We start from the raw sequence: 12888 nt of genomic DNA on the forward strand, positions 1-12888 counted from the left end.
ATAACAAAGTGGACACAATTCAGTTGCATAAAGGAGGGACTTCAGTACTGTTGGCGGTGTCCCAAGGTATCTTTATGTGTTAGGGACACAGAAACACCAGAGAGGTAAAGTCCCTATCGACTGGAGAAATGTAGTAAAAATTATGAGCCATACATTTAGAGTTTGTAGTGGGATTTGAAGCTTCTAAACATAAATGTAGTTTGAAATCTCACCTCTAAATTATTTCAGCTGATACTTTATATATCATAGAATCATAGAACAAACCAGGTTGGAGGCAACTTTGAAAGGTCCAGCCTTTCATGGGGAAGGGAATATGAATGAGAATGAGACCATTACATACCTTACACACGTAAATCCACATACAGAACCTGGTATTTTCCACTTTTCACCATTTTCAGCAAACAAAATAGTTGTATTAATTTTGTCCGGTTTATGTAGATAGCCTCATTTAACTCTGTAGTGGTAGATCTTGCAGATATTAACTATAATGAAAATTATTACTAATAACTAGGGCAGGGATCATTAATCAACAAAGCCTGCATGATCTCTTTCTACACAATAAGAGGTAGAGGTGAGGCTGGTGTATGAACAGTTTTAAATTACCTTTTGTAAGCACTTGGCAGATTAAAACCAACACTTTAAAGATTGCAATATTGCACAGTATTGTGTGCTAGATTCTCAGTTGGTGTAGATGTTGAAAAATAAAGAGCTCATATTTCTGACAAACAAACCTTTAGCTTTGTAATTTTTGACGGTTTCATTGTAGCACATTATAAATTAGAAAGCAAATTAGAAAACCCACCCAACTCCCTGATAATCTCAGTGTGACACAAAGTGATTGTAAATCTTAGTGTCATGATTCATGATAGCTCTTGTTTTAGTCATCTCTTTCCTAGCATTCTTTTCTTGATCCCTTTCAGGGTGTATTTTTTGTACATCGTAGACATTAGTTGGTCATGTAGTTAGCTCCAGTCATAGCCTATTTTGATCTTTCAGTGACTCTGTTGTTCATTCATTGAACTGTCAGCTCAGGATTTGATCTCTGAGGAACAATAATTGTGCTCAAATGAATTAAAGAACATTGTGATGATATCATACAGTATGGAATATCCCATTAGTTATTTGGGGTCTTAGCTGTGTTTCTTCCCAGCTTCCTGCCCACTGCTGACATACTGGCTTTTGGAGGGGTAATGGAGTAGGGAAGAGAGGAAGCTTTGGTACTGTGTAAGCATTATTCAGCAATAGCCAAAACATTGGTGTGTTATCCAGCAGTTTTAGTCACAAGTGCAAAGCATGGCACCATACAGGCTGCCATGAAGAAAGTTAAGCCAATACACTAGCTGAAAGGTGAATGATGATCTGGAGGTACCAAACAGAAGAAAATTACTATTTACTTCTGTGAAAGGAAAAAATAAAATAAAAAGAAACCAATGCCTGAATCACAGAATCATATAAGCATTCATAGGGAGGGGGCTCTGAAGGACCTTCAGCAATTAACTAGTTCAAGCTCTCACTTAAATGAGGGCTAACACAAACACTGGATTTGGTGATCATCTGTTTTAGCTAATTTAGGAAAATCTTCAATGAAGAAGACTGGTTAGCCTCTGAAAAACTTTGCTGTAATGTTTCACTGCTTTCCAAGCAATTCCCTGCCCCACCCAATTTTCAACCTGAACAGTCCACACTACTTTGGGGCATTAGCCTTTTCTTCCATTTTGGTGCTCCTAAGAAGAATTTGCTTCCATGGCCTTCTCTTCAAGAAGTCTTAAGTTGCTACTACATCACCACTTAGCCTCCTCTTCACCAGATTAAACAAGCCCACTTTCTCAGCTCTTTCTTTCATAGCTGACCTGGAATATTGGTAGCCCATCAGTGGACCTTCTCCAGTTTCTTCATATGCCCTTCAAACTGTGGATTGCAAAATTGAAAACAATATTCCAGCTGCAGAATTAGTATCACCAGGTATTATGGGAATAAATTCATATAGCCTGATGAGAAAATTTTTCCTGATGTAAACCAACATGCAGTTTTTCTCATTCATACCGATGGTTCTTACTCAGCTCAATACCTGTCATAACCTCCAGGGCCTTTTTTCTGAAAATATTTACTATTTTACCTCTCCTTAGCATGCTACGCTATCTGTGGTTATTCCTCTTCAGTGATAAAAATCCACACTTCTTGGCTATCTATTGGCCCAGTCTTTAAATTTATTGAAGTCACTCTGGATGAAGGGCTATCATTCACTTTTTCTAATTCTGAACAGTTCTGCTTTTAAACGGAGTATTCAGCAATTGCAGATCATAAATTGATGAGAATTTTCTCAGTAACAGTGATATTATTATTAATTATAAAATAATAATTTTAAAAATACCTGAGGTGGAAGCAGTGGTAATCTGATATAAGCAAGTAGCATGCTTAGGTCATTGCATCGCCTCTGCGTATCATACTTCACCCACATCATTAAGGCATGGAAAATGGTCTCTTCGTCAGGAACATTCACATCATCACTAGCAAGAAGTTTATGGAGTTCTTCAGCTGGTAAAAGCAAAAATTCTTGATTTCTTATAACTTCCATTATATTCTCCTGAGAAGAAGAAAGTATTTCAGATTAAGTAGTACTGGAAGAAAATAAAAACAGCCACCAGAGCCAATAAACCCAGAAGATTAATCAATCCCTACCATACCCAGCCCTCTTACAGCTCATGAGGAATACAAACCCATGATGATTAGAATTAAAAACCTGTAGTTGTAATTCATATATGAATATATTCAGAAAATAATATAAAAATTATATTATGGTAATACTTAATTAAAAATTGCTAGAATTACTAAAGGCTAGGGCAGATCCACACATTGGATTTTTTCTAAACTCATATGTAGTTGAGCACATGCAATATGTTGTCAATCTTGACATGCTCATACAACATTTTCCTGTATTTTTTCACTATCTGATCTTTTTCTTAAATAACTTGTCAGTCATATACAATTATATTATCAATATCCAGATGATGGCTACCTATACATATGACAAGGCTGACAGGAATATCAATACCATGAAATTAGAATTATTTCTTGACCTTGTTTGATTATTAACACCCTGCTAGCATGCAAAATGTGTACAGCAATTAAAATCTCACAGTATGGACATTTATAACATGTATATCAATAACTATAAAAATTTAAAAATATATAAACTTTATAAAACATCAATATCAACTAAAAAGAAATGTTCCATTTAATTGACTGAATCCTAAGGGCTTAATTAAGCACCCTCTGAACTACCGACTCTACATTAACTTGACAAAACAGAACCACACCTTCTTGTGCTCCAACTCCTTGGGAGAGCATGACAGACTGAAAAGTCCTGGATCAGGGTAAGTGCTACTCAGGGACAACTGAAACATCAGTGTGTTATCAGGATGATTCTCAAACTAAAGCCAAAACACTGCACTGTACCAGCTACTGGGAAGAAAATTAACTCTATTGCAGCAAAACCCAAGACATTTACATAACTGATAATGAAATCAAAACATGACTTAGGTTTGGTTGTTTGCTTTTTTTTAAATTACTTGATTTAATGTCAACAGGTACCTCAAAACCTAGATTTTTATGCTCTAAGGTTTTAATCTGTTGACTCCTGATAAAGTTTAAATTGTGTGACTACAGTTTTGTACAATAACTTGGAAATTTAATGGAACTAGTTTTCAGGCACTTAACTCCAAGTTGCCTTAATTAATTTTAATTAAAAAGCCATAAAATTCTGAAAATTTAATCGTGTTTCTCAATAAAATGATTTATAAACCAAATTTTAATTAAGACTGGTTAACTGACATTAAAATCCATTATGACAAAAATATAACCCTACTTCTTAATAGAAACCAACATCAAATTTTGCAATAGCATATTAATCCAAAGACTTAATATTATTGAAAATTATTCTGATGGTAGAATGCATTTTACAAACTCACAGAACTGAATTAATTTTTAATAACATTCAAAGAAGGGATTCTAAATTAAAAATAACGATTTTAGTGAAATAATGATTAAGATTTTGTATCATTTTAATTTTCTTTTCATTTGGATATGTGCTCAAGGACAACTTATTCCAGTCTTTTTACTGATTTACCATTGACTGAAAATAGAACACAACAGTTTTCAGACAAAACATATGAGCTCAAAACTGTGTTTCTAAACATCTGGACTTGCACTAGTCTCATGTTACCCAGGGCTGAGTATTGCAGAAAACGTTATTTAATAAAAATTCTTTATATAGACTTATAACTTACATATAAACTGAAACAAGGGGAACAGAAAATCACAAAATGGAATTTATAAACCTTTAGAATTAGTTTTAAGCAATGTTAAGTTCAATGGCTTTGTAACAGTAGCAGTGGAAAATTACTGAGGTGCATAATACATAGAAAAAAATAGAGTACAGCTAGAGAACATACTGGCACAAGATAAATCGTTATAGTTGATGTGGTCTTAAGAAAAACAGTCTAGAAAAACAGGACACAGGGATAAGGAGTATCTGGGAATAGCAGGTGTCCAGGATAGGCTGTGGGTAAACTAACTGATAAGTAGGAGGATAGGGGGATTATTATGTCTCTGGTGCTAGTGAACCAATTAAACTGGTATGAGCATCTACTGCGCGTGCTTCAAAGGCTGCCAGAAGTGATGAAGATTGTTGGAAGAAGTAAACGACCCTCAGAGACCACCACCACAGTTCTATACGCATGCGGGGAGCTTTCTGGAAAATGATGTAATCCATACGGAGCCTCATGAATATGTATGTATGCCCAGGGACTATATAAGGATGGCTTGTGTAGTAATAGAGAGACACACGTTAGGAGGAGCTATCCCCCGTGTCTCCCGGCGCCGCAATAAAGAATACCTGCTTGTCAGCTTGAAAACTTTGTTGGCAAGTTTGTTCCTGGAGTTTTCTCCGAATCAATTTGGCACCCCAGATGGGACCCTCTCTGCTCGGCTGCAGGACCCACTGAGGACAGGGCTCCCTAGGGCCCTCGGGAGTTTTTCCCGGAGGGACCCCTTGACTCATTCGGATCACTGCGGGAGCAGACAAGGACCATCTTCAGAAAAGGTATTCTTTTCTTTTCTATAGTCTGTAAGGTGCAGGGGGCATCTTGCATAAAGACTGCATTGGTAATTGGGTTGGTTTGGTAAGCGTACGCAAGGTTTGGAAGCCTTCCGTAAATCGAGATAAGAAATCTCGTAGGTAAAGGCGTATACCCGGCTGCTAGCGTCCGTTTGGTATACACCCACAAGAAGCAGGGGGCTTCTTGTGGTTTGGGTTGTACAAGACGCAGTGGGAGTCTTGTAGAAAAGGTTTTGGATTTTACTGGTATACACCCTCAAGAAGCAGGGGGCTTCTTGTGGTTTGGGTCCTGCAAGATGCAGGGGATGTCTCGTGGAAATGGTTTTGGATCTTGTTGTGGCTTGTGACATTAAGGATTTTGGTCTTGTGATTTTGGTATTGGTGACAGGATATTATAACTGTGTTATTAACTGTGGTTTGTTTGATAGAATTTTAGTCTCTGTCTGTTTCAAGTGTTGTAACTGTGTGGAGTGTGTCTGTGGGATCCCGTGTGTGTGTGAGTGAGAGATTGATAATGGAAAATCAGCAGAGTGAAGAGATCATGCAAAAGAGTCCTTTAGGGTGCATTTTGGCACACTGGAAAGAACTGGGAGGGTCTCCTGGGGGCTCAGTAAATAAGAAAATGTTGTCCAGCTGTTTTGAAAAATTTTGTAACCGATGGTGGCCTTTGTATACTTTGGAAGATCAGGAAAAATGGTCTAAAAATGGAACCTGAACTATAATACATTGTTACAATTAATGTTGTTTTGAGGCTGCAAGGAAAATGGCATGAAGTAATGTATGCCGATATGTTCTTCACTTTAAGAGACCACGTGGAGTGACAGATGCAATGCAAAATTAATATGGCTCCACCAGATCCCTTAATTTTGGCTTTGGAAAAGGACAGGGAAAAACTGAAAGTTAAGATGGAGAGATGTTGTTCAGCCTGTGATACTGGGGAAAGATGTTTAAAGTTAAAAAACAGTAATCAGGAAGATAGGCTGTAAAATTATCTATCACAGGTACCTCCGAGAGGAGCACACTCTGCATCTCTCCTCTCTGATATTCGTAAGGAGCGAGAGATCACTGTCACTGGCACCAAGCGGCAGATGCACATTCCCAGTTCAGAAAGGGTTAAACCAGCAGTGCTGTTGCAGAGGCATCTGCAGCCCCTGCAGAGCAGGGTGAGCAGCTGTGAGGAAAAAAAAAGGAAAACCAAGGGGGAAAGGAGGGGAGGTCGCGCAGCTCCTCTGTTTGAGCGTGGGATGCTGGGTGCTGGCGCAGGCAAACAAGTGGGAACAGACATGTGCACGGACGGGACTGAGGGGTTGTTGAATAAATGTGGACAGGAGGAAGCATGGAGAGCGTATAGGAATCAGGAACGAGTAGAAAAGAAAAAGCCGGGTCGTGCTATAGCCACGGCTGCGGTGGTTGCTTTGAAACTGCGGGGGGAGAGTTCGGACGCTGGAAGCGAGACTGCCCTGGGGGGGGGTAGTGCCATAGTGTGGCTCCAGCGACTGAATTGGAACCAGACTGACAGGGACCTGGGGAATCTACCCTGGCAGATCCACTCGTTAAATTAAAAGTAGAAACTAAAGGAAGTAAAGTGGAATTCTAGTGGATAGAGGAGCAACTTATTTGGTGTTAAATCTGAGAGAAAGGAATTTGTTAAAGATGTGGGAGCTACTGGCCACCAAGAAAAACAGAAAAAAAAAAAAAAACAACTCACAAACAACCCGAGGCATCTTTCTGAAACCCTTAAAGTACAAATTGGGGAAAAAAAAATAGGAATGCATAAATTTTTATGCATGCCAAATTCTCTAAAATATTTCTTAGGGTGAGAAGCAACATTTAAAGAAGGCAGAATGGAATTTAGAGTTAAAAACAAACAGTTAATTGCAGTTTTGAGTTTATCTTTAATTCAACAGAAAAGCAAACACGAGAACCTCTCTGAAATAGAAGAAATCCTTAATCAGGTATGTCTGGGAGTATGGGCATCTGAAATTCCAGGTAAGGTGAAAAACGCTTTGCCTGTTAAAGTGGAAATAAAAAGGGGGGCCTGCCCAATTAGAATAAAACAATATCCCTGAAAATTAGAAGATCAAAGGGAATTAAAAAAAAAAAAGTCATTGATAAATTTTAAAATATACATTATTAATTGAATGTGAATTGGAATATAATATTCTGGACAGTAAAGAAATAGGATGATAAAAGTTGTAGATTGATTCAAGATCTCAAAGCAGTCAACAAAACTGCAGAGGATGTTTGTCCAGTAGTAGCTAATTTGTATGAATTATTGACTAAATTGAATAATAATCAGAAATGTTTTGCCATCTTGGATTTAAAGGATGCTTTCTTTTGCTTACCATTGGCCAAAGAAAGCCAAAATTTATTTGCTTTTAAATGGGAAAATACTGACACAGGAAGGGAAACTCAGTTAACTTAGACAGTATTACCTAAAGGATTTAAAACAGTCCAGCAATTTCTGGAAATCAGCACGAGAACTAGGATCATGGAAGCCACCTGCTCAGATGGGGACTCTGTTACAATATGTGGATGACCTATTAATTGCTACAGAAATAAAGGAAGAATGTATCCAGTGGACAGTGGAATTATTAACTTTTCTGGGACTGAATGGTTATTGGGTATCCAGGCAAAAGGCCCAACTAATCCAAACCCTAGTTTCCTACCTAGGATATGAAATAACAGGAGGACAGAGAGAACTTGAAGCTTCTAGAAAAGAAGCCATCTGTCAGACTCCACAACCATCAACTGGCAAGGAGCTCCAGACATTACTGGGAATGACTGGATGGTGCAGACTTTGGATCCATGATTACGGTGTTCTGGTAAGACCACTATATGAACTGTTGAAGGGAAATCCTCCCTCTTTAGAATGGACTAATTCAGCAGAGGGGGATTTTAGAAATTTAAAAACAGAGCTAATGAGAGCTGCAGCTCTGTGACTTCTGGATGTAACTAAATCCTTTTGGCTATATTCCTATGAAGAACAGGGAATAGCTTTGGGGGTCCTTGCTCGAAATCTAGGACCCTACAGAAGGGCAGTGACGTTTTTCAAAACAGCTGGATGAAGCAAGCAAAGGATGGCCCAGATGCCTAAGGGCTGTGGCAGCAGTTGTCATGAATATTGAAGAAGCTCGCAAATTCACCTTGGGACAAAAATTACTGTGCTAATGTCCCATGTTGTATCAGCAGTCCTGGAACAGAAAGTAGCCCACTGGTTATCTCCTTCATGTTTTTTTAAATACCAGGCCACCCTTGTGGAACAAGATGATATAGAAAGTGTGGTCACTAATGTTGTCAATCCAGCATCCTTTTGCAGGAACAATCGACAGAACCACTAACACAAGACTGCTTGGCCACCATAGTGACTGTATATTTGAGCCGACCAGACTTGAAAGAAAAACCTCTGGAAGATGCTGATTCTTGGTTTACTGATGGTAGTAGCTTCATGAAGAATGGTAAACGAAAGGCAGGATATGCTATTAACACCACTTCACAGGTAACAGGGGCTAAACCTTTACCCTCGAACACTTCTGCCCAGAAGGCAGAAATAATAGCATTAATGAGAGCCCTGGAATTGGCTAAAGACAAAAGGATAAATATTTGGACTGATTATGTACATGGTGCTATCTGAAAAGAATGAGGACTTTTGAACAAACATGCTGCAGAAATTCTACAATTACTGGAGGCTGTTCAGCTACCTGAAGAAGTAGCTGTTATGTACTGTAAAGGACATCAACAAGGTGACTCTGATCAGGAAATTGGAAATAATTTGGCCAATTCTGAAGCCAAACAAGCAGTTGAACAATCACAAATCATGTCCTTAATCCGTGATGGCAAACTAACAATTGAAAAATCTAAACCTAGGTATTCAAAAGGGGATAAAAATTGATTGAGGATCTAAAAGGACAGGAAAATAAAGAGGATTGGGTTCAGATACCTGATGGGTGAATTGTAATTTCCTATAACCAACTCTGGAAGTTAGTTCAGGGAGAACATAATAAAACTCATTGGGGTAGCAACTCTTTATATAAATATTTAGACAAACAAATTGTAGGAAGAAATCTATACAACACAGTTCAATCAGTGACAAAACAATGTCAGCTATGTCTTAAGAATAAGCATAAAACTGAAAATAGAAATCAAATTGGGACAATTGTAAGAGGAAGTTTCCTGGGACAGCAGCGGCAAATAGATTTTTCTGAATTATCAAGAAAAGGGGGTTATCAATATTTGTTGGAGTTAACAGATACTTTTTCTGGCTGGCCAGAAGCATTCCCTTGTAGGATAAATAATGCAAGACAACTCATTAAAACATTATTTAATGAGATAACACCTTGCTTTGGAGTACCAGCAGCAATTTCTTCCAACCGAGGTTTGCAGTTTAGTGCAAAATTGTTATGAGAAATTAGCAAAAATTGGAAATTGATTGGCAAGTACATGCTCCATACAGGCCTCAGGCCAGTGGGCATGTAGAAAAGATAAACCATCTGATCAAACAACAAATTAGGAAAATATGTTAGGAAATGAAATTATATTGGCACCAAGGTTTACCACTGGCTCTATTAAGAATTCGAATTAAACCTCGGTGGAAAGAAGAGGTTATCCCATTTGTAATTTTATATGAAAGACCATAACAGTCCCAAGTTAAAGGAGAAAGTCTGCAGGAAGTGGGGGAAGGCTATCTCTGACAGTTTTTGGTCAATCTGGGAAAAGAATTGGAAGAGATAAATAAGAGAGTAGCAGGGACAAGAGCAAGAGGTTTGGATTATCTGATTCACCCTTTCAGATCTAGAGACTGGGCTTATGTTAAGAATTTTTCAGGAGATCCTCTACAGGACAACTTGAGTGGACTGTACCAGATATTACTGACCACCTTTACAGCAGTGAAGATAAAGGAACAACCTGCTTGGATACATTATTCAAGAATAAAGAAAGCACCAGAACCAGAGATGTGGCAGATGGAACCTTCAGTACTCTTACGTATGAAATTGCGTCGGTGATAATTTGGACTCATATGATAACTGGTGCATAAGCTTGAGACCAGAATTTATACCTGAAATTAATGCAAAATGTTACTGAAGTTTTAATCATAGTGACTGTTGGGTGTGTGCACAGTTGCCTAAATCAAGAGAAAGCCTGGAACTGCCATTAATTGGAGTTCCAATTCCTAACCCTGTTTCATGGACAAATCTGTGGGTGAACACTAGCAATTTGTATTCAAATGAAAGGTTAAAATTTGGAATAGTTAATCCTAATCCAGGCAATAAATATTACACCTGTGCACAAAGATGTATTACACCAGGAACCAGGGTAGGAGACTATACTTGCTTAAATGCCACAGATGTAGGTCACCATTCAAATTGCAATTACACTATTAATATAGATGGTATCGTAGTTCAGTGGTGGCCCGTTCCTAAAGGGAAAGGATGGTATTGGTTATGTGGAGAAAATGCTTATAAAACTTTACCCCCAACTGGAAGGGGGCATGCACCTTAGGTGCTATAATACCCAATTTTACTATTATCAACAGGTATCCTTCCGGAACCTGGATTAGAAGTTTTGTTAAACGGATTAAGCAAAGGTTTAACCCTATTATTGAACGGCACACTGCATTTCATAGTTTTGTGAGAGGGCTAATTCCATCTTTGGGAGTAAGTGAATTAGAGAAAGCAATTGTAAATATCTCAGCAACCATAGAGGAAATGGAAAGTAAAGATATTGCTATAATGCAGGCAGAACAACAAAACATAACGAGCCTATCTAAAGTGGTATAAAACCGAATGGCTCCAGACATGTTATTGGCATCAGAAGGAGGAGTTTGTTCCATAATCAATGAAAGCTGTTGTTCCTACATAGACCAAAGTGGCAGAATTGAAACATATCTGGAGGAAATTTGGAAACAAACTAAGATATTTCATGGGACAGCCATGGATGACACCTCCTGTGGTTTCGAAGAAATATGGAAAAACTACATGGTTACCTAATCTCTCCTGGTTGAGGCAACTGATTGCAAGAATATGGATGTTAATTATTTTAATATTGTTTACTTGTGGTATGATACAATGTTCCCTCTGGTGTTGTAAACTATCTATGATAAATTATGAAGATTGAAAAAGGAAATCAGGCACCAAGTAGAAATGGGAAATTATTTCAAAGGACTTTGGATGGTAATGGTAATATATAAGATGTTGCAAAAGAATTTGCAAAAGGACAGAAAAAGGGGGGAATTGAAACAAGGGGAACAGAAAATCACAAAATGGAATTTATAAACCTTTAGAATTAGTTTTAAGCAATGTTAAGTTCAATGGCTTTGTAACAGTAGCAGTGGAAAATTACTGAGGTGCATAATACATAGAAAAAAATAGAGTACAGCTAGAGAACATACTGGCACAAGATAAATCGTTATAGTTGATGTGGTCTTAAGAAAAACAGTCTAGAAAAACAGGACACAGGGATAAGGAGTATCTGGGAATAGCAGGTGTCCAGGATAGGCTGTGGGTAAACTAACTGATAAGTAGGAGGATAGGGGGATTATTATGTCTCTGGTGCTAGTGAACCAATTAAACTGGTATGAGCATCTACTGCGCGTGCTTCAAAGGCTGCCAGAAGTGATGAAGATTGTTGGAAGAAGTAAACGACCCTCAGAGACCACCACCACAGTTCTATACGCATGCGGGGAGCTTTCTGGAAAATGATGTAATCCATACGGAGCCTCATGAATATGTATGTATGCCCAGGGACTATATAAGGATGGCTTGTGTAGTAATAGAGAGACACACGTTAGGAGGAGCTATCCCCCGTGTCTCCCGGCGCCGCAATAAAGAATACCTGCTTGTCAGCTTGAAAACTTTGTTGGCAAGTTTGTTCCTGGAGTTTTCTCCGAATCAAAACACACAAATATAGATATATATATATATACCAGCAATAAAATCCAGGTTCTTGAGCTTCAGAGATAAAACTCTCTCCTTCCTGTATTCAGCATTTCATAGGCTGACTACTTAAGGTTTAGAACTTCCTAGGACACATTTTATTTTTCTTGAGATTCATTTCATTTGGAGCAGCAAAGCATATTTGTCTTGCTGTTTTATCGTAACGGAAATAATTTATTAGATGCTTATTGTGGAAAAATACCTAGCTTTCTTTTAAATTAATGTTGGTCTTTGTTTTGCACTGTAGAGAACAGGATACAAAAGGTGTCTGTCATCTACTGGTTAAATTGTTCACGATAAATTAAATAAATTTTAAATTATCCTGAAATTAAGGTACAAGAATTGAGCTACTCAGTTCTGTTCTAGTGAAGTTCTTTCAGAAATGCTTAAGTTTTCAAGGGCTGATAAACTTAATTTTCAGAATAAAGGTACTCAACATTTAAGCATATTCAGGATTATGTTACAGAGTTCTATGAGTTTTAACAAGCTATAACTTTTGATTCTGATACTTAAGAAGCTTTGTCGATCTGGTTTTCACTATCTCATAAGATCAACTGGACTGTGCCTAATGCCTCTCCTGCATGGGTCATTCACTTAGCCCTTCCCTTCAGCAAGAATTGTAATGTTCTAATTAAGTGGAGTAGTGAGTTTTGTTTTTAAATCAGAAAAGGTAACTTAGAATAGAAAGTCTCTGAACCCACTTGGAGAAAGTTACGTCTCATTTGGTTTCCCTTTCAATTCCTTAAAATGATCATGCAATAACCATTGCTGTGGGGTCAAGCATTTCCATGGCAGAGCTGCTTCAGTTTTAAACCTTTTCAGCAGCACACAGGGTTACAA

At 38.0% G+C, this 12888-nt stretch overlaps 1 protein-coding gene across 2 annotated transcripts in view; it reads right to left on the reverse strand.

The window, feature by feature from the left end:
• The window catches only part of KLHL1 (kelch like family member 1), a 200487-nt gene that overhangs the window by 70518 nt on the left and 117081 nt on the right, over nucleotides 1-12888 (reverse strand). For both annotated transcript variants that reach the window (XM_013128792.2, XM_005148106.2), the window contains one exon: nucleotides 2372-2584. In XM_013128792.2, coding sequence (XP_012984246.1) covers nucleotides 2372-2584 — 213 coding nt within the window. The remainder of the gene's footprint in view (nucleotides 1-2371; nucleotides 2585-12888) is intronic.

The sequence above is a fragment of the Melopsittacus undulatus genome, chromosome 2 (assembly GCF_012275295.1).
Source record: "Melopsittacus undulatus isolate bMelUnd1 chromosome 2, bMelUnd1.mat.Z, whole genome shotgun sequence".
In the NCBI taxonomy this organism is placed as follows: Eukaryota; Metazoa; Chordata; class Aves; order Psittaciformes; family Psittaculidae; genus Melopsittacus; species Melopsittacus undulatus.